Here is a 21,621-nt window from a genome sequence, read left to right as displayed (position 1 = left end):
GTGGTATAAAACACACTGTACCACTTCATTCAATGGGGAAGGGATGTCCAAAAAAAAATAAAATAAAAGCTAAACAGGAAGAATAACGGCATTTGCTTAATTTTCCATGATCAATTTTTTAAAAGAGCATAAAAACATCTTGACAATGGCAGGCCAGCCAGGTTTTTTTTAAACTTATTAAACCATTTGCTTCCTTAGTTATGTTGAAAGACGTTTGACAGACGGATGCAGTTTGCCTACAGTGACCCAAGCTTAAGGCAACTATTTGAGATCTTCATCAGAAGAATTCTACATACTGTTTTGCATAGTTGCTGACTGTTTCAGTATAAACTGAATGGTAAGATCCAAAGAACTCTGAGTGGAAGGAAAATTGCCACCAGCGCTATTCTACTTATACAAGAGCTGGAACTGAAACACACACGGAACTGTAATAGACAGGCTTCATTGCACTTGTTATGAGTCTACATACTCAAACCCTTCTGCCTTTAGGAGATCAGACATAGATCGGTTTACTTTCCGTGTGACATATTGTGTGAGGCATACATTAATTCCTTTTCTATGCATGTAAGAGAGCTTTTGCAAATAAAAAAAAAAAAAGAGGTTTGTATGGATCCAAACCATCAAATCTTACACAATGCGTATCACAAACTAGGAGAATCCCATTCCAATAGCATATCCCAATAACAGTATTATACTGATAAACAAATGACAACGATCTTGACAGATGAATAATTCTAGATGCTCTAAACATGCTATGGTTAACTCAAAGACTTGGGTTTCCACTGACAAGATCTTTTTTTAGAGTCTAAAAGTATTCTCTCTCTTTTCTAACTTTATCCTCTGGACTAAAACCAGAGTGGGCAGAAAGGAGGTAGAAGTAGTTGGTGTTTCATGTAGAAGATTTCTAGGTGATCAATATTTTCTAGTGTTCTAAAAGTGTTCTTCTTCTTCTCCAAAATTCTACGATTCAGATAAAGGAAATCTGGGATAGTAGATGGACAATACTCCATTTAGTTACAGTGCAGAAACAAGTCCCTGTGTTCATAAAAACCTTTTTTTCTGTTTGACTTCTGCCCCAGATTGGGGGCACTTTAAGCAAAAACGAAACAAGAATAAAGTAGGTCACACAAAAGCTTATCTACCCCAACGTAAAACATCTAATTTCAACATAAGATATTCCTCAATTCACTTTTGAGATGTATACTTACGGTTGGCATAATTTTACTAAGTCTTGGTCGGTGGTGTTTGGAGGCAGCCCTCTGATATAAAGGTTGGTTTTACTTAATTGATCCCATCCTGAGTTGCTGCTGCTGCTGCTACTGCTGTTGTTATTGCTGCTGGTGATACTGGGACTGGGAGGAGCCATTGGGTGTGCAGGCACAATGGGCTGCTGCAAAGTGAAAGAAGAAGGGTCAGAAGAAAGAACCAGCACATGCAACAGAAACTTCACAGCACTCTCAGGAGCATTTGGTCACAAAGAAAACAATGGAGTTTGGGATTATAATTCTGTCTTTCAGATATGCTCACTTCCATAGAGGCATAAAGTATCAGGAAATCCAACAGCAGCATAAGTAAGCAGATACAGTCAATCATACAGGTTATCCCTGACCAATTGCAAAATATTGACTTTTATTTGGCCAGACAGCACACCCTGTTTCATTAATTATTTGATCTTCTCTTGAACTTCAAGCTTTCAACAAAATCCCATACTTCACAGCATACAATCACAAAATTTAGGTCTGAGTAAGAGTAAAGCTACCTACTTCCAATGAGGAAAAACTCTAATGTGGAAATTCACATCAGAGACTTTCCTGGGCTCTAGTCTTCTAGATATTATGATTTACGTAATAAAAAATACAATTATTGGCAATTATTTTAGCACTCCCCCATGCTTGATTCTGTGCATTTTGCCTATACAGGCAGTGTCTATGTTACAAACATCCAACTTACAAACAACTCACAGTTAAGAACTGGGGTGAGACAACAGGAAGTGAGAGAAATCTACAACTAAAAAGGAAAAATCACTCCTGAAAGAGTTATCATGGAGAAAACGTGTCTCAGCTGAAGCTTTATCACCAATCCTTGTTTCCACAAGAAGCCAAGTTTTTAAAAATCCAATTATCACAGAAACAGAAAGTGAGGTAAAATTTTCTGAACAGGGGTAGGGGTGCAAACCACAAAGCAAACACCTAATGGGTGCTATCTCTTCCCTATGCTATCTAAAGCTGGAGTTACACAGAAAAATGTACCGGTTCCGACTTATAAACAAATTCAACTTAAGAAAAAACCTAGTTTGTAACTTGGGGACTGTCTGTAGTTTAAAACAGTTACAATTGTATATTTATACCCAGACACAAGTTATCTCATAATATGGCATCCTATGATGCAGTATTATTAGCAGATATGTTTTCAGATTAAAGCACACTAAAATTAAAGGGGCATATATGCTGTTCTGCCAGGTAAAAATCATCTCTATCTCTACAGCAAATATTATGCTATCAAATAGCTAATGGAATTTAGATAACTAGCCAAATACACTTTACTCCCAGCAGAAGAATTCATTTCACTCTGAAATCACTTCGACTAAGCTTTTTAAAGACTTTACCTTGGAATGAATCAGGCCTTAGGCCTCTTTAAAAAGGCCGTTGTTTGGGACTCAAAGCCAGACACAGTTTCAAAGCATGAAGCTTTCTTTGCCCCAGTTCTAAATTTGTAATGGAAACACTGAGCAATGTTTTAGTTCAAGAGCATCATACACACTAGTCCAAAACCTTAAGCAGTTTTTAGGAATGTAAAAGCTATTCATTCTGAGAGCCAGAAAGTACTGTCTGAAACTGGAATATGAAAAGAGTGAAGTGGCTAAATGTTTTGTCTAAATTCAGTGGACCCATCTTTATATTTTACATGTATTATGTGTAGCTTCTAGATATTGGGTAGAGCCTGGCTTTGCACATCACAAAAGCACCTTGCTTAATACATACACCCCTGCTCCTTAAGCTGAAGATTACTACAACATTTTGTATAGTTTATAGCAAAAACAGCTATGTCCATTTTCATTATGAGTCATTAAAACCACAAAGTGACTGAATGCTTTAATCTAGACCAGGCATCCTCAAGCTGCACCCTCCAGCTATTCGGGCCCCCAACTTCCAGAATTTATGACTACTGAACAAAAATCTGGCTAACATTTCTGGGAGTAGGAGGCCCAAACAGCTGGAGAGCTACAGTTTGAGGATGCCAGATTTAGATAGACACGGTCCTTGTCAGCAGAGAGATGGACTCCATAAAATCTGGTGACAGTTTTCTTGAAAAATTGTGTTAGTAGTTTTGAGGAGTTTGTGAACTCAGTTCTGCATCTGGATGAGCAGGTTGAATGCTTTAGTTGGTACACTAGTCATTCCCATTTTTTATAAAGTCAGCTGAAGCTACTCTAAGGCTTGCTGTAATTACATTAAGAACAAATTACAGAGATGTACCTTTGAAGAATTTTCAGAAGCAGCAATTAGTTCAGAAATCAGAAGAACAGATCTTATCCTATGGAATCATGTTACACCAAACACAATTCAAAAGGTTGAAGATTAGCATTTAAAATCCTAAACATCCTAGGTCCCAAATAAAAAAAAACCAAGTCCTTCTTTTTTCTTTACGTATCAACCCCTGCACTACATAAAACTAGAAAGGGAGGCCTTACCCTGTCAGCATTTGTAAGTAAATATGTAATAATAGTAATGCTATTATTTGTAACAGTGGCTTTGGAGCAGATAGAGAGCACAATTACATTCCTTTCACTGAGAACAGAAATCCTTGGGGAAACACTGCAAAAGTTGGTGTTATCCCAATATGTTGCCACAAGGAGAGTTTGGAATCATTTTTATCTCAACTGACTTTTTAAAAATGACATGAAAGTGCCTGAAGTTATTTTTCTCAAAAACCATGTTCTTAGTTAAGCAAACACACTCTCTGCCTTTTTCCAAAACTTCAGAACTAAGTAAAATTTCTTTCAATTTGCATGCCACTTCCTCTTTCTTTAAACTTTTTTTGTCATTCTTAAAGCATAGGAATCACTTTGTGCAAATGCTCTGGGAACTTTCCTGAAGATGAAAATGCTAATACAAGACTGAATAAGGCACTCAGGCATTTTTAATTGCTTCCTTCCACCCAGGAGACTATGGAGTTACTAAAAGATTTTAAATATAGCTCTACAATACTCACCATAGACCAGAGAGCTGTAGTACAGAGTGTCAAGTAGCTCTATAGTCTCCCTTGCGGAAGAAAGCAAAGGGGAAAAAAAGCCAAGTACAGTTGTTTGTTTCACCTTCTATTAAAATTTCCATCTTCAGGATGTTTCCCAGAGAGCTCATTCCAAGTGGCTCACATGATTTAAGGAAATGTCGTAAAGAAAGCAAAGAGCTTTTTTAAGAAAAGGAAGTGTATCTAAACCCAAAAGCTTTTACACAGCCAGATAACGGGGAGGTAACTTTTGGGGAACTGTATACTGTGGATCTGATTCCCCACAAAAGATATCAAGGATGGGTGAAAACTGCCCAAAGAGCTATTACAAACAAGTAATTTAGTATACTCCAACAGTAAAAGTAATATGCTGCTTCTTCAAGGCAACTAGTAACAGAATGAATTATGCCCTCTTTGAATGTCTCAAGCTTTATTATTTGTGCCGGGCTGTGGCGCAGGCTGGTAAAAGCAGCCTGCTGCAAGAAATCACTCTGACCAGGAGGTCATGAGTTCGAGGCCAGCCCATGGCGGGGTGAGCACCCGTCAATTAAAAAAAAAATAGCCCCTGCTCGTTGCTGACCTAGCAACCCGAAAGATAGTTGCATCTATCAAGTAGGAAATAAGGTACCACTTATAAAAAGTGGGGAGGCAAATTTAACTAGTTTATGACATTGGAATGAGGAAGTGTGGTCAGAGTGGATTATGAAGCAGCTGCTCCCCCCTGTGGCCAGAATCAAACATCCCCTCAGGAGAAGGTTAAATTTCCTCTGCGTCTGTCTGTCTCTGTCTCGGTTCTATGTATATGGGCATTGAATGTTTGCCCTGTGTGTGTATAATGTGATCCGCCCTGAGTCCCCTTCGAGGTGAGAAGGGTGGAATATAAATACTGTAAATAAAATAAATAAATAAACATAAGATCTGCCTGAGACATATTTCCCAATGACATATGGCTACCATCCCCTCTATGTCTTTCATCAATAGTCGAAGACATGTGTATTTTCATAGGAATTTGCCTGCTATGCGGCTGCAAGAGATCACCAAGCGGGGGAAGGTTACTATCCAGGAACACTCCCAAGCTGTGACTCCACCCAGAATTGGCTGAAACAACTACAACCTGAGGTTAGGACCCTTAATGGCAAGCATCTCTGTCGTACATTGATGCAGATAAGACAAAGGTGCTGGATGACACCAATATATTTCTCCATGCTTTCAAAAACAGCTTTAACTAGACATAGCATGTCTAAATGACTGACCGGAGGAGGTAATGGGCTGGATGAAGACAAGCAAACTGAAACAAGATATAAGTGCTTGTCATTAATATATACATTTTGTGGTCCTAACTTGGGGGTGGAGGTGTGTGAAGCAATTTTGGACAGAGTTACACTCCCCCGGAAAGACTGTTTGCAGCTTGGGAGTGCTCCTGGATTGGACTCTTCAAATATCAGCTCAGATAGATGTGAGGGTCAGGAGTGCTTACTGCCAGCTTTGGCTGATACATCAATTGTGACCTTTCTACCAAGTTTGGAAACTCCAATTAATTCAAAACATGGCAGCCAGATCTGTTACGAGGACATTTAGGAGGGAGCATTTTACATCTATACTAAAGTCCCTCTACTGGTTGCCAACTAGTCTCTTACCAAAAGTATAAAGTATTGGTTACAACCCTTAAAGACCTACAATGGTTTGTGTATTCAGTTTACCTACAGGATTGCCTTCTCTCGTATAATCCATGGCCCCTTAGGACACTGAGATCCTCTATATTTACCCTAACCAGCCAGAAGCCAACCAACAACTGTCACCCAGAGGATCTTTTCATCGGCCACCCAGACTGTGGAACAACCTGTCAGAAGAGATTTGACAGCTAAATGTGCAGTCAGAATTTAAAATACAATTAAAAGCCAATTTCTTTCGGCAGGCCTACATAGTCTATTTTTAACTATGAATTTTAAATTTACATTCTACTTGTATTGTATTTTAATCCCTGAACTCTGTATTTTAATATATGTAATTTGTGGTAATGTATTTTAACATATGTATTTTATGGTAATGTGTTTTAGCTGTTCTGTATCCCATCTTGAACTGTGGGGATACAAATAAACATGTATTATTATTATTTATCTGTGGTATTGAGGGATATGTCTAGATCCCCATTCCAGTTAACAACTCCAATTATTGTTCAATTGTTGATGAGAAATTAAGCCCAATGCTACAAATTGTCCATACCCAATGCATGACCTTCTTATCGTTGTGAATGAATGCCTTACTTGACCGTACACTTTGAAGAGTATTGTATATCCTCATATATAAGTCTAGAAATTTTAGTCCAAAATTGCCCCACAAAACCCAAGTGCCTCATTTCTGGAAAACGGTGAACTCTTGAACAAGAAAATGGGGTCAGGTCCAGCATTACATTTTAAATCACAATGTTAACAATGGTAAATGCTAAACTATGCTCCCACTTAAATAGAATTTGAAAGTACAAACTGAATAGGTTAGCAAATTCTGATGAAGACAGAACCAAGGATTAGGCTGATGCTAATGTGATGTGATTCATGCATAACTCCATCATTCCCTGAAAGGGGAAAGGCAAGACATAATTCATGCTAGGGAGGAGAATAGAAGGGATTAGGTGCTTTCAACCTCTTAAGGTATCACCAGTATTACATTTATGTTGCATCATCATAACATACTTCTCTAAAGAATTTAGAATTGCTTCATATATGGCTCATACGCTTTCCATTCAACTGTAGAAGGGGCATTATACATCTTCAGAACATCCCCTGGGAGAAAGTTATACAGTTACCCCCCCCCCCCCCAACACACACACGAGATTTGCGGATTTCATCATTTGTTGATGTGATTTCAAATGTTTTCTACAGAAATCTCTAGAGTTCCAGTGTGACTCAATGGCCAACTTCTTCCAGTCAGGCTGGATGACCTAGAAATGTCTAGGGAAAACACCTTTCTAAAAATCTCTAGGTCTTGCAATTAGAATTTATGGTCAGCTACCATGCCTAGAAATCGACCTAGAAATTCCTAGAGAGGTGTTCTCTCAGATTTTTTTTTTTAAAAAACCTAGCAATTTCTTTATTCACAGATTTTCACTTTCAGAGGGGACCAGTGTCCCTAATCCTACTGTAATCAATACAGGCAGTCCTCAAGTTATGAAAAAAGATAGATTCTGTAGATTTGTTCTTAAGTTGAATTTGTATGTAAGTTGGAAGAGGTTTATTTGTAAAGTGTAATTCCAGATATCTATCTATCTATCTGGAAAGAGTATATAGCAAAGGGTAGGGTAAACATTCCTGTGGTGTTTGTTTTCCTGTCTGTGCCTCTGTTCAGAAGATTTCACTTCATTATCTGTTCCTGTTATCATTGGATTTTGAAAAATTTGGCTTATTGTGGAAACAAGGCTTGGTGATAAAGCTTCAGTACAGACACCTTTTCCCCATGTTCACTCTTCCAGGAGTAAGTTTGCCTTCTTTGAGGTAGATTTCTTTTAATTCCTGTTATCTCACCTCCATTCTTAACTTTTAGGACTGTGCAAAACTTCTATTCTCCATCGTAAGTCAGATCTAATTTGTCAGATCGGTGCATATGATGCGATATCCAACGCATGGGCATTGCCCATGCCGAAAATTTACTTTTACCTGGTATTTTTTCATAAGTTACATAAATGTCGTTAAGTCTCTGTGGCACAGTTTTAATTCACAGAGGAAGCAAATACTACAACGAGGTGAAACCAAATGCATTGCTATGTCTCTCAGCCAATCGGGGCTGAAGGAGCGGGGAGGGGGAGGAGGCAGGGAGGAGGCAGTGCCACGGCCATTGCTCTTTAAATTCCCGATTGCCACGCTGTAGACTCCATTTGCGATTGGGCACGGAAAGTTAAAACAGCTTTGTGCTGGGCTCAGTTAGTTAGCTTTGCAGGCAGGCAGACAAGCACTAAGGTACTAGCACCAGAGAGAGAGAGAGAAGAAGTCAGTGATAGCTTAAAGCTGAGGCTTTACTGCTTGCTTTTTTGGGGAGCTGGATGTGAGCCTTTTGCCTTTTTTTTTTTTGAAGCATTTCAAGGGTATCTGTCAGCCGATTTTGTGTACATTGGTTGCCACAACCCACACAACAAATTGGTTGAGGCAGACACAATCCTTTTCTGGTTCATTTTCAGTGGTAAATATGTTTTACCATTGTAGCAAGTTTCACCCCAATACCTCTAAAAAGGAGTGAAAGGAGCCCCAGAAGCCCCCTCCCATGCAATTACTATAGTAATGAAAAATTAGTTACTCTCGTTAGAGCAATGGTTCTCAACCTTTTTTTGACCAGGGCCCACTTGACCGGGGACTACCTTGACCAGGGATCACTTGACCAGGGAGCGCTCTCCAACATTAGTACCAAAAGGGTTACGAATCAGTTTTTGGTCAACCTTAGATTCTATTTGGTTATTTGGGGTGCTGATTCAGAAAACTGCATTGGATAGACCACATCAGCTCTAGTTTCTGATACGGAGGATATGCCGTGCAGAAGTCGCCATCTGCTCGCCCACAGAAAACTATATTTAATAATCTAGAGCTGATGTAGTCTACCCAATGCAATGGTCAGCTCTGCGGAAAGGAGCAGAAATAAAATTAAATATTTGTTGTGTCAGGAGCAACTTGAGAAACTGCATAAAATTAATAAAACAAATTAAATAAATAAATAAAGAGGAAGGAGGTTCACGGACCGGATTTTTATTCTTGCGGCCCACTACTGTGCCGCGGAGCCCAGGTGGGGAACCATTGTGTTACAGTAATGAAACAGACACTTACAATATTTTAGAAACACTTTAGAAATGAATCACCTATGCCCCTTAATTTTATAATGAGCACTGAAACATTTTTCATCAATTTCACAGGCCTATTAATTATGGGTTGTTTATAAGTCGGACGTATGTAACTCAGGGGCTGCCTATAGCATCTCCTTAGTATCCATGACATATCTGAAAAGGCATAATAAAGCATGTGCTATAGTAAAGTTTATATCAATTTCTAGATGCCAATCTTTTACAACAGCCCCATCTAACAAGGAAAATAAATTCATCGTAAAATTTGCATAATCAGACACAATTATGCTGTATTCAGTTTAGGTTAGGTTAATCAACAGATCATTAGAGAGCTCATTTTGATGGCAGCGATTCAGGGTGTTTCAGCACAGAACTGTCTCAGTCTCACAAAGTAAGCATGCAGGTGCCCAGTTTAAAAAATAAATTGGTATCTAAGGATGGAATATCTGCTCCTTCCCTCCATGTCACCACTATTCTCTCTGCGCTCTTCTTCCAGATGTGGCTCTGATGTTAAAAGCCCCCTTGATTGAAACGATCAAGCGGTAGAATGGGGTCACAAAGCCATAAACCAAAGGAAAACTCTTAAACTTGGTACACCCCTTTGTTTTTCAGACATGGAACCCTTCTAAACAATATAAACAGCTTCTTATTTAGGACAAAGCATGGATTCTATTGCAGCCATAGGTCCTGCTGGAAAACATACAACTAGACTGTATATATTCCAATAATCTTAAAATGCTCACATCACAGCTCAAACAAGACTTCACTACACTTTAATAAATAACTGCATTGGGGTAACACATTGATCCAAATGTGATTTATTTCTTGAGTAAACATACATTTGTTTGCAGTGTGAGTCTGTGCAAACATAAGCCACATACCTATTATTGATGAAGGCTCTACAACATTAATAATTATAGTCAGCACATATTCTCAGTAACCACTCCCTGCCAGCCACATTTTCTTAGCTGGACCTGGAGCAGCCTTGGTCTTTATAAATCTAGACAGCTGTCAAGGCTGAAGAAAAGATGTCATGGGGTGTCTTTGAAGAAGGAAGCTCCAAAGTCACAGCCTGGGATTCACTAAATACAGACTAGAGTGTATTGATCTGTAGGCAAAAGGCATGGCTTCCCTATGGGTTAGCATATAGAAACTTAATTGAAGAACAAAAGATTCTGAATATGTTATAATTTCCAACTATACTAATTTTAACCCCAAGACCATTTTTAACATTTTTTAAATGTTTAGCAAAATCTAATTTCCAATCAAAGTAATATACGTTCAGAAAGAAGAAATGAAAATGTTCTGCTGTTGATATTATATAATTAAGAAGTAGCCCATATTTACAGCCCAGTTCTTTATAACATAAAACTGAACAAAGACATTCTACAAAATCCCTATTTAAATTTTATGGATTAACATGTATTTCTCAAGATTAGTAAAATTTTGCCTACTTACAATTCTATCCCATATGGAAAAAAGAGCCCTCCTTGTCTTGACTGGAAATATTCTTACATATTCTTGACAGTTTTTTGGGGGGGTTGGATACATTTATACATCATTTTATACATATTTTCTTTTAATTTATTAGAAAATGTAAATTGTACAGCACATTTTCTTATTACATCTATTTGACTACTGTGCCCAAAATTTTGGGGTCACTTAATCACGTATGCCTTTACAGGATCATCTTCTCTCTAGTTTCAAAAGGCATTTGTACACTTTTAAAAATTACTTGATCATCATCTTTATACAACTCTATATAAAACTAATTTTCTCTGACCACTATGGCTAGATCACTTATCTTGATCAAATCTATCCCTGAGTTACACATAAGCAAACCAATTAAGATTTAAAATTCCTTGATATCTTGCTCAAGGTGATAATAAAACAACCATTTCCAATGTTTAACCCATTATTTCCTGAAAAAGTTTTCCTGTGGCAAGACAACTATCATCATCTTAGGACAAAGTCTCTGCTTTCATTTCTACCAAACTCATACATAATCCTTTCTAATACAAGTTTTTCAATGTAGCATGTGTCTTAACTTTATCCTGCCGAAGTTAATCAAGTGACTTATATCATGACCTTTCAGTTCCAAGAGTGTATCATCCCCAAGCAATAGTCACTCCTTCAATCACACAAAACAATAGGCCTCATAATGCAATTTAGTATTAGGAATTCCTGACTCACTCATTTCTTTAGCATCATACAATGTTGATGTTTTCTTTTTTTTAAAAGAAATTCTGGATTTCCTTGCCTGTCAAACAAATTTGGAAATTTCTTTCTGCCATTGTAAAAAGGTATTCCATTTTTTTATGATAGGAATCAACTGGAAGTAGAACAACTATGATTCTAAAGTTCATGGCAAAACATCTGCTTTTATGACTGAAATTCTCCCCCAAAAGGGATATATTTAACTTTTCCCTTTTTTCTAAGTTTCTTTTAATTTCGTAATTGTTTTGAAACAACAGATTAGTATTATTCAAAATTGTTAGCAGTCATTTAAAGAATAATATAACTTGGCACCATCTGATCTTGGAAGCTATGCAGGTTTATAAATACTGGGTGCTGTAGGCTACATTTCAGAGGAAAGCAGTGGCAAAGTCACATCTGAGTATCCCTTGCCTAAGAAAACCCTATTGGATTCATGCAGTCTCAATCAGTCAACAGGCAACTTGGGCAACAGTAGGTCTCTTTCTCTGATTGCTCTCAATTGAAAAGTCCAAACTGACAGAAAGACTGTACTATCTTTCTCCATCCCTGATTCTATCATGGAAGATAGTAGAAAACTCTCCAGGCCCACTTGCCCAAACTGCCACATCACTTTTGTTACAGCATCTCACTGAACTGAATGCTAATGGAATTACAGAATTGTGATATTTTGTTAAATTGCCACTCTTTCCTGGGGACTATAATTCAAAGATCAAAGAAAACTTTTTTGGTTCCTTTACTTAATTATAGTTTCCAGGATTTTAAAGCAATGACAGTTAAAACTGGTGTGACTACATGTGTGTGTGTTCTTTAAATCAACTGTCAGCTTATGGCGACTCATGAATTTCAAAGGCAAGGAATATTCAGAGGTGGTTCTACCAATTCACTCCTCTGAAATAATAGTTTTCAGCACCTCCCGCTCTCCCATCAAAGCACTCACTAGTGCTGACCCTGCTTAGATTCTGGAGTCTTTAGGGAAGTGGTTCCCAATCTTTGGACCTCCAGGTGTTTTGGACTTCAACTCCCAGAAATCCCACCTATCTTACCAGCTGTTAGGAACTGTGGGAGCTGAAGTCCAAAACACTTGGAGACCCAAAGGCGCAGAATCAACTTTGAATTTGAAGTGCAGATAAATGCTAAAGCATGACCGTCTATATTTCCTGCAAAATAGTTTAGGGCAGTGGTTCCCAACCTGTGGTCCGTGGACCAGCAGTGGTCCCCAAGAACTACTTTATGGTCTGTGGCCTCATTGTTACTAAACCACTATAATGACTGCAACTGGTCTCATGACACCCTCTTATAGTGCTGAGGAGGGGAGAGGCTGACTACCCATGAAAGGTGCAACAAGATTCCTGACTTCTGCTGCTTCTCCTCCCTCCCTCCCCCCCTCCCCCTGAGCGGAGCTGTTCCATGTGGCACCTGGAAGTGGGGGCACCTTGGTGTTTTCGTTGTTAGGCCTGTTCCTGGGGTTATTTGGGGTGCTGATTCAGAAAATTGCATTGGATAGACCACATCAGCTCTAGATTGCTAAATATAGTTTTCTTTGAGTGAGCATATGGCGACTACTGGATGGCATATGTTCTGTATCAGAAACAAGAGCTGATATTGTCTATCCTATGCAATTTTCTGAATCAGCACCCCAAATAAACCGAATCTAAAGTCGTCCAAAAACTAATTCATATCCCCTTTTGGTACTAATGTTGGAGAGTGTTCCCTGGTCAAAGTGCTTCCTGGTCAAAGTAGTCCCTGGTTAAGTGGTCCCTAGAATCTTAGAATCATAGAATCGTAGAGTTGGAAGAGACCTCACGGGCCATCCAGTCCAACCCCCTGCAAGAAGCAGGAAAATCTCATTCAAAAAAAGATTGGGAACTACTGGTTCAGGGAGAAATTGAGAATTCATTTCAATTCCAGCTCCTTCCCAATGAAAACGAACAGTTTCGACTTTCAAAGGTAACAAATTAACTAGCCCCGAACTGCTACGCCTGCCCCTTTTAGACAGCCAGGACAGGATAGGATGTGCCAGAGAGCCTCTGGCACCTTTAATCTGCAGACAGGTGCAAACCCTTTCAATTTTCCAACCAGCATGGACATTGGATATTTACTAGTTGGGTAGGACCTGTACTTTATGGCTGAAGCCTCTCAGGAATTATTTAAATCGTAAATGGAGCACTAACATGATTACAGTGCCAGCAACTGAGACACAAATGTGTGCTTATTATCCAACTGAATAGAAAGCCTAATTTTCTGTTCAAAACCTTGGGAAGTAGGCAATACTTATCAGTATTCATGCCATCTAATATAAGGCTGAAGAAGCGGTTGCAAATGACCAAAGCTATGAGGAAACCGTCTTAGGTTGAAGTGTTAGTTCAAATCATGATGATCCTCAATTGTCTTACCATTAGCATTCAGCTTTCAACAGAGAATTAAATGTGAAGTGTCTCCTTTAAGCCACTTAACTTTCATGACTTTTACTAAACAACTGTTTTGACATACTAAAGACCAGCAGGTATTGGTTCAAATGATGTGAATGGAGGAAATACCACCCTTGCTCAATTCTTGTCGTCAGTGATTAAACAAAAATAAATGACTGCATATGCAAAGTGTCCTTGAATTTTAAAAGGGAGCTCTGAAGTTGAAGTAGTTATTGCCCTTCACTTAATATACCACTGAACAAACTCCGTAAGGTTGATGCTTACAGGTTGAATGATATGGCCATTCAATGCACAACAGAGTGCAGAAGTGTAATATTTTAAAAGTGTTCAAAATCTAAATGAATGCATTACATATACAACCTATGTAAGCATATGTAAGACGATATCATAACTGTGGGATGAACTTTTATTTACTTTTATCAAACAAAATACATGCAGTTTTACAACTGAACTGAAAGTTGCTGCACTTAAGCAAATGAGAAGAAACATTAAAAGTAGAGGCCATTAGCATCATACAAACCCACTCAAATATATCTGGACTTCAAAACAGCGAGGAATCCAAATGTCATTAATGCTTTCATAATAATTGCTTTTTGTTAGAAAACAGTGTCAAAAACTGAAAGGCTTTACTTGTAGCATGTGCTTCACTGATCATTTGGCAGAGAAGATATTTAAATTAGTTTTCAAAAAGTACAAAAGAGCATCAGAAATAGTCTGCTTTCCCAGTTAAGTTTCTACTTGTGAGTCAATGTTTATATAAGATCTGAGTGATTTAATACATTCAAAGATAAACTCACTAACTCTTTAACCACAGATATCCTCTTCCCATCACTGATTGGGATGAAGTTCAAGGGCGAACTGCTGAGAGCATATTACAAAGCACTGGTTGGAATCTAACATTTTCCAGGATGGATGGAAAGGCTTATACAATGCCTACTATCTATCTGAATTTACAGATCAACAATTTCCTCCATAATTGTAGACTGATTTCACAAATCTTTGGGTTGGTCATAGGGACCTATTTAAGAGACGCCGCACAAGAAAACCATGTTAAGCCATCTAGTTTTTAGGATCCAAACCAGCTGCATTATGGATCCATACATCTCCCTGTCATACCTAGTATTTATATTTCATAGTACAGTAGTTCTCAAACTTTGCTCCTCTTGATATTTTGTACCAATTCACAGAAATCCCAGCAAGCTTATCTAATAGATAGGAATTCTGGGAGTTCAAAACATATGGAAGGTGAACAGTTTAGGAACTATGGTCATAGCAGAACTAGCTAGAGGGCAGCCATGTTTGTGAATGTTTTGAGGAAGAGTTAGTTTAAAAAAAAAAGAAAACAGAAAATATTGCTATAATGTTTATAATGTTTTTCTTATTCTAATGAAACCTAGATCTAACAGTTCTTTCTACCTCATTATAAGAAAGCTGTTTGTAAACCAGTGCCCAGGATTTGTGTTGGATTTAAGAGTGAAAAAATCGATGCTTAATCCATACAAGAAAGCAGTATTTCTAAAACAGACCTGGAAATAGTGATGAAGAAAATACTAGATGAGGTTACTCTCCCCTTTGGAGAAGATTCACAGTATGTTTACTCCTGGATTTAACCCTAAGAGATGGTATTCAGGAATGCATGTAAATTTAGTTAGTGTGCTAACTGACCTATTCCTGGAGATAACTGTCTTGGCTATTGTGGCACATGTCTTGGTTAGATCCTATGTGGATTGCTGTAATATGATAAATAATACGTAATAATAATTATTTATCTGACCAGTCATATGACCATTTCAAAGTAGAATACAAATAAAAACATGGCAGAAAGGAAGGGAGGATAAATAATACATAACGTGGGGCAGTTTTTGAGAAGGGCTCAGAAACTTCAGTCATTTCAAAGAGCTTCACCCAGATTGACTGAGTCTAGTTCGAGCAAGCTGTTGCAGCAGATCCACTGGTTCTGGTTCAGTTTCTGGGAAAATTCAAAATTTTGTGTTATGATCTGTTAAGTCCTGCCTTGTTTGCACCTAGGCTACATAATCTCCCAGTTTACTCCCAAACTGTCAAGATCACCTGAATAAATCTTTCTCTGTGTCTCACTGCCTTGGCTAGCATTTTTGATGGGAAGAAGGAGCAGGATTTTCAGTGCCTGCTTTCAGATTCCTCCCTTTGTCTCCTTCCACCAGCAAGTAAAAACTTTCCTATCTTATCAGGCCTTTAGGAATTTACTGCAATGGGCAATTAATAGTGCGTTGTTCTGTTGTTTTTAAAATATTAGTCTTTAACGAATTTTACATGGTGTTTTAATTATACAATTACAGTAGAGTCTCACTTATCCAACACTCACTTACCCAACATTCTGGATTATCCAACGCATTTTTGTAGTCAATGTTTTCAATAATTGTGATATTTTGGTGCTAAATTGGTAATACAGTAATTACAACAGAGCATTAATGTCTAATGAACTACTTTTTCTGTCAAATTTGTTGTATAACATGATGTTTTGGTGCTTAATTTGTAAAATCAAAACCTATTTTGATGTTTTAGGCTTTTTCTTAATCTCTCCTTATTATCCAACATATTCCCTTATCCAATGTTCTGCCGGCCCGTTTATGTTGGATAAGTGAGACTCTACTGTATTTGGTTTTTTTAAGTAGGGTGCACGCAGACACATAGATATCTTTTTAACTAGGTAAAGGTAAAAATTTTCCCCTGACATTAAGTCTAGCCACGTCTGACTCTGGGGGTTGGTGTTCATAACCATTTCTAAGCCGAAGAGCCAGCGTTGTCTGTAGTAATGTTCAAGGTAATGTGGCCGGCATGACTGCATGGAGCATCGTTACCTTCCCGCCAGAGTGGTACTTATTAATCTACTCACATTTGCATGTTTTCAAACTGCTAGGTTGGCAGAAGCTGGGGCTAACAACAGGAGCTCACTCTGCTCCCCGGATTTGAACCACCGACCTTTCGGTCAGCAAGTGCAGCAGCTCAGTGGTTTAACCTGCTGCGCTACCGGGCTCCTGTTTTTAACTAGCATTGTTTTAATTATTTGTCTTCCTTAAGTCCCAGCAATGGATAAAAGAGTGAACAATGAATGGATTATGGTGATGATGATGGCAGGAATAGTTCTGGTCTATAGTTCCCATTATAAATGGAACTGATTTAAAAACACTCCCTTTTTGGGAGGTATTTTATATGCATTGGCCACCATTAAGAGGGAGAGCTGACATGGTCTCTATGTGAATAGCTATTTACTAGAGATTCATTATTTTGATGGAAAAGACAAGAAATAGAAATGACGACTGTACCCAGGATAAAAATGATAAGAGTTTCCAAAAACTGAAATAAACCCTTGGATGCATTCTCTCACAACAATATGCCAGGATTTCTTGCAAATTTACAGACCAATCCAGATCTAGGGTCAAATCAGAACTCTGGATGTCACAATAAGATATTGCTTCCTTTTTAGCTCTATTTGCTGGCCTAAAATCCCAACTGATCTTGGACACTAAGCAGGTCCTGCTCTGGTTAGCACTTGGATGGGAGACCACCAAAGAATACCAGGTGCTGTAGGTTATATTTCAGATAAAGGAACTGGCAAAAAAAAACCCTCTGAGAATTCTATGCCTTAAAAAACCTTATGAAATTAATGGGGTCACTACAGGTCGACAGACTGGGAGGGCATATATGATTTGAAGACACATATGCTCACAGACACTGAAAGGAGAAATGAATGTGCTCTTTACACCAGCATGCTACTCATTCATGTTATGGCAGAATTGTGGCACACTGTGATGCTTTTACATGAAATAGTTCTAAGATGCCTAACAAGAAAAGAAATAAAACAATCTGAAAAACAAGAATGCATAAACAATAAAAACAACAGATAAAAAGCAGGTATAAAAGGAGCTATAAAAACAAATACTCAGGAGAAAAAAAACGAATGAAAGGAGAAAAATATGTCTTCCTTTTCACTTGTCAATTCCACATCAAGACATTTAGTGCTGTCTGAGGAGTGAAAAGGCCCAATCTCTGATTTCAAAAGGCAAAGACCCTCTGATGTTAACCTTATGGGATGGGAAGCACCTCTATTTTAATACCTGGACCTTTGGTCATTGTTGGTGTTGTTCCATGCCTTCAAATAATTTCCAACTTAATTGTGATCCTAAGCCAAACCTATCACAGGGTTTTCCTGGCAATATTTGATCAGAGGATTTTGCCTTGGTCTTCCTTTCTCTGAGAGTGAGACAGTGTGATTTGCCCTGAAGTCACCCAATGGGTTTAATGGCTGAGCAGGAATTCAGCCTCTGGTCTCCAAAATCATAGTCCAATGCTCAAACGATTACACCATGTTGACTCTTTTAAATGTTAGGGAGTAATACCTTCCATCAATTTTTTCCAAAAGAGGATTTCCTTTTATTTATTTTTTCAACATTGAAAGTGATGGATTGTTTGAAGCAAAGCTTGGGAACCTTATTATTTTGAAATGCCTGGCCCTTCAGTTACAGAATCTTAACTGTCATCATTGATGAAATGATATGAATGAACAGACCAGCAAAGCTCTTACACATCCATTCAACTCTATCCCCATATGTTCAGATACAATTTCTTCACCCACAAACATAAACAAAATAAATAGAGATGGCAGATCCTGTGTCAGCCAGAAAAATCCATCTGTGGTCTCATCCTGTGACAAAACAACCTAGCAACAATCCCTGTGCCACCAACACTATGGAGTTTGCCAAAGAGGCAGATGCGTCTCGGAACAGATATGCTTAGTGTAGCATTTCCCATCATAACTGTAGTTTTAAAGGCAAGAGGAATATTAGGATGCAAATGTAGTTTGACAAGGCCAGCCATTAATAGAAAATGTATTTTAAAATTCTTATGCTAATGCAGGATTATTTGAGGTTGTCAAGGAGATTCTTGCTGACAAGGCGTGTGGCCTGTGATATCTAAATTTTTTTTCAGAGGCAATTCCAACACAAACATCAAAGACAGGACAATCTGAATCAATCATGTTTGTTTGTACTGAACAGGGAACCTTTGCCTCTTCCCGATGGGCTCAGAAAAGACAGCCACGCTTTGGCCATTTTTCTGAAAGAGACACTGCTACAATTACTCAGAACAATCAGAGCTTGGTAAACATTTCTGCTGAATTTCACATTGGGCATCTGTAATGAGTTTAACTTTAACCTTATTGTTTTTAGCATTTCAGCAGAGCAAATGGTAATCCATTTTAAGTAAAGGCCTTCCCCCATCCTGCTGCTTTCACTGTTTTGAAAAAATAAATAATGTTTTTCCCTGTTTTTAGACAGAAGACCACTTTGCTCACTTCATCTTCAATCTAAATTCAGAGTAAAACACTAAGAAATAGGGAATATTTATTCCATAGAATATCATTTGAATATTATATTTTGATATAAAGCGGGATGTGTTGATCTATGTCTGGTATATAAAAAGAGATTCATAGATAAAATGCTGTATTTTCACAGGAAATATCTAGTTGCGTATAAGATATTGCAAACATCTAAATATTTTTCTAACTCTTTCTTACCAAATGCTGACTATTGTAAGGCAAATTATTGTTGTGTGTCATTTCTGACTTATGGTGACCTGAAGGACAACCTATTAGAGGGTTTTCTTAACAAGATTTGTTCAGATTTGTGCTCCTCTGAGGCTGAGAGATTGTGACTTGCCAAAAATTACTCAGTGGGTTTCATGGTCTTGAGATTCCTAGTTCAATACTCATTTTCTTCCTCTTAAACTTCAAACATATTATGACTCCATTACTTTACTCTGACTTTTTCTTTTTAAAACACTGGCTAAATTTCCAAACTTTCCTCATATCATCTCTATTAGCAATGTGCAGTTTCTTTTTTTAAAATTGCAACACTTCCTCTTTACTTTGCAATTATGAATCACAGAATAGCCGCAGAGCTGGAAACACTACGCATGGATACTATTCAAGAAGTACCATGCCAATCCCATTTAAAACAAATGGTGTTTGTTACAAAGAAAAAACATTGGTGGAATGCTATAAATTAGTAGAACCTTACTAAAAGATCATGAATTTTATTATCTTACCAATATTTAACAATAGTGTCAAAGATTGTTTGATTTTACAAATACAATTTTAGTGGCAATAAAGTCACTCTTTATGTGTGTGCATAGCACCAAGTTGGGCATTTAAGTAAAAATTTCATGAATTGTATAATTACTGAATGAAATACTGAGTGATATTACAACAAATGGGACCATTTTACAATGTGTAGGTTAATTTGGTTCATGAGTCAATCTGAGTTGAAATTAAGTATTTATTAAATCAGTCCAATTTAACAATTATGGAAGAAATTAGGAGATATTTTATGTGACTATTTGAAAATATATTGCTTGGATTAAAATCAAACTGAATGATCACCTGGGCATGCATTGCTTTACTTCAGTTGGGTAGAAGCAGATAGGTTTGCTGCCATCTTATTACTGTCAAAATAATCTTGTATATGGCAATATACTTCTATGTAGTTGTGAATTCAAGTCCTGGCGATATCGGGTAAAGTAGTGATCTAGCCACTATAGCACTCTTATACACACAGCAATATTTACATTGTTTTTAGCTCAAGAACTGCATCCTGTTCCATTTTGACTCGGTTCATACTTAACTATTCTGCAGTTCCTGTATGTAACACGGAATAAAATAATGTTGCAATTGCTACCTGAGATAACTCTTGACTTATTTGGGGATAACTCTTGACGTATCCATGGATCATATCAAAATCCATAATTCTGGCCTCAAAATTTCCCCTTGGCCTATGGACCTTATTACATTAGGAAATACTCCATTTCTGAGACTGTTTGAGAATGATTCTGAATGGGTCCCATCACATGATGTTTGCCTCATCCTGTCAGTATTCCGTTGGAATCCATCTGCAAAGCATCGCAGAAATTGATTATTTACAGATGGAATTCTAATTGTATTTTTTTTTAATACTACGGATTGCCAAATCACTATTTTTGTGTGTGATAGGAAAATCTGTATGCATCATAGAGTGATGTAGGGGGTGTTTTGAATTGATTCAGAGGAGCCAGCCTTCCGTGGCGTGATGAGTCAAAGCACAGTATTCTCAAATCATAAGATTAATAATCAGGAGTGATGAGGAAAGTATGCATTCTGTCTCAATACAGTATGCATCCAATCCTAAAAATATGGGGGATGCATATGGATATAAGTGATTCTATCCCAATGTGATATGGTCCTTATGCAAGAATATATATGGTAGGTATTCAACATGGTCTTAGTTGCCAAGATGCACAGTGCAAAAAATGAGAGGATGGTTAAAATACTTGGAGGACAGCTTGGAATGTTGGCCGGTGCAATGATTTTAGAATGTCGGCCGGTGAAGTGATTTGACTGCTGGACTTGGGACACTGGGAGGTCAGGGTTCAAATCCCAACTTGGTCAGGGAAACCCACTTGGCCAAGTCACACCCTCTCAGCCTCAGATGAAGGCTAAGGAGAAAGTATTTCAGAACCAATCTTGCCAAGAACCCCCATAATGTTTACCGTAGAATCGCTGTGAGTCAGAAACAACTTGATAGCACACAACAAACTATGTTTTAGCAACATATTGCTATCACACACACATAGGCACACACCATTCTGATTTAACTGGACTTACTTCTCAATAATGTTTTTAAGAATCCGGATAGAGTTGAAATTTGTGTATTCTGAGTTGGAGCAAGAAGAAAACAAAATAAAAGAGCTGAGCAGATCATAAAAACATGTGTTACTGTAATCCTACATATAACTATGGATATTCCCTGAACAATTTATGCATAAAATGTAGTCCAATAAAACCTGTCATTGCTGTATCTATTTATACTTTTGAGTAGATTCTCCAACTGTATTGATAAAACAGAGTTTTACTAT

At 37.8% G+C, this 21,621-nt stretch overlaps 1 protein-coding gene across 4 annotated transcripts in view; it reads right to left on the bottom strand.

Moving 5' to 3' along the window:
- The window catches only part of rbms1 (RNA binding motif single stranded interacting protein 1), a 175,124-nt gene that overhangs the window by 64,606 nt on the left and 88,897 nt on the right, over window positions 1–21,621 (bottom strand). For all 4 annotated transcript variants that reach the window (XM_003226358.4, XM_008119147.3, XM_008119146.3 and 1 more), the window contains exon 2: window positions 1,209–1,390. In XM_003226358.4, coding sequence (XP_003226406.1) covers window positions 1,209–1,390 — 182 coding nt within the window. The remainder of the gene's footprint in view (window positions 1–1,208; window positions 1,391–21,621) is intronic.

This window comes from Anolis carolinensis, chromosome 1, assembly GCF_035594765.1.
Source record: "Anolis carolinensis isolate JA03-04 chromosome 1, rAnoCar3.1.pri, whole genome shotgun sequence".
NCBI classification, from domain to species: Eukaryota; Metazoa; Chordata; class Lepidosauria; order Squamata; family Dactyloidae; genus Anolis; species Anolis carolinensis.
The sequence above is the reverse complement of the archived record's forward strand: the minus strand, read 5'-3'. Positions and strand labels throughout refer to the sequence as shown.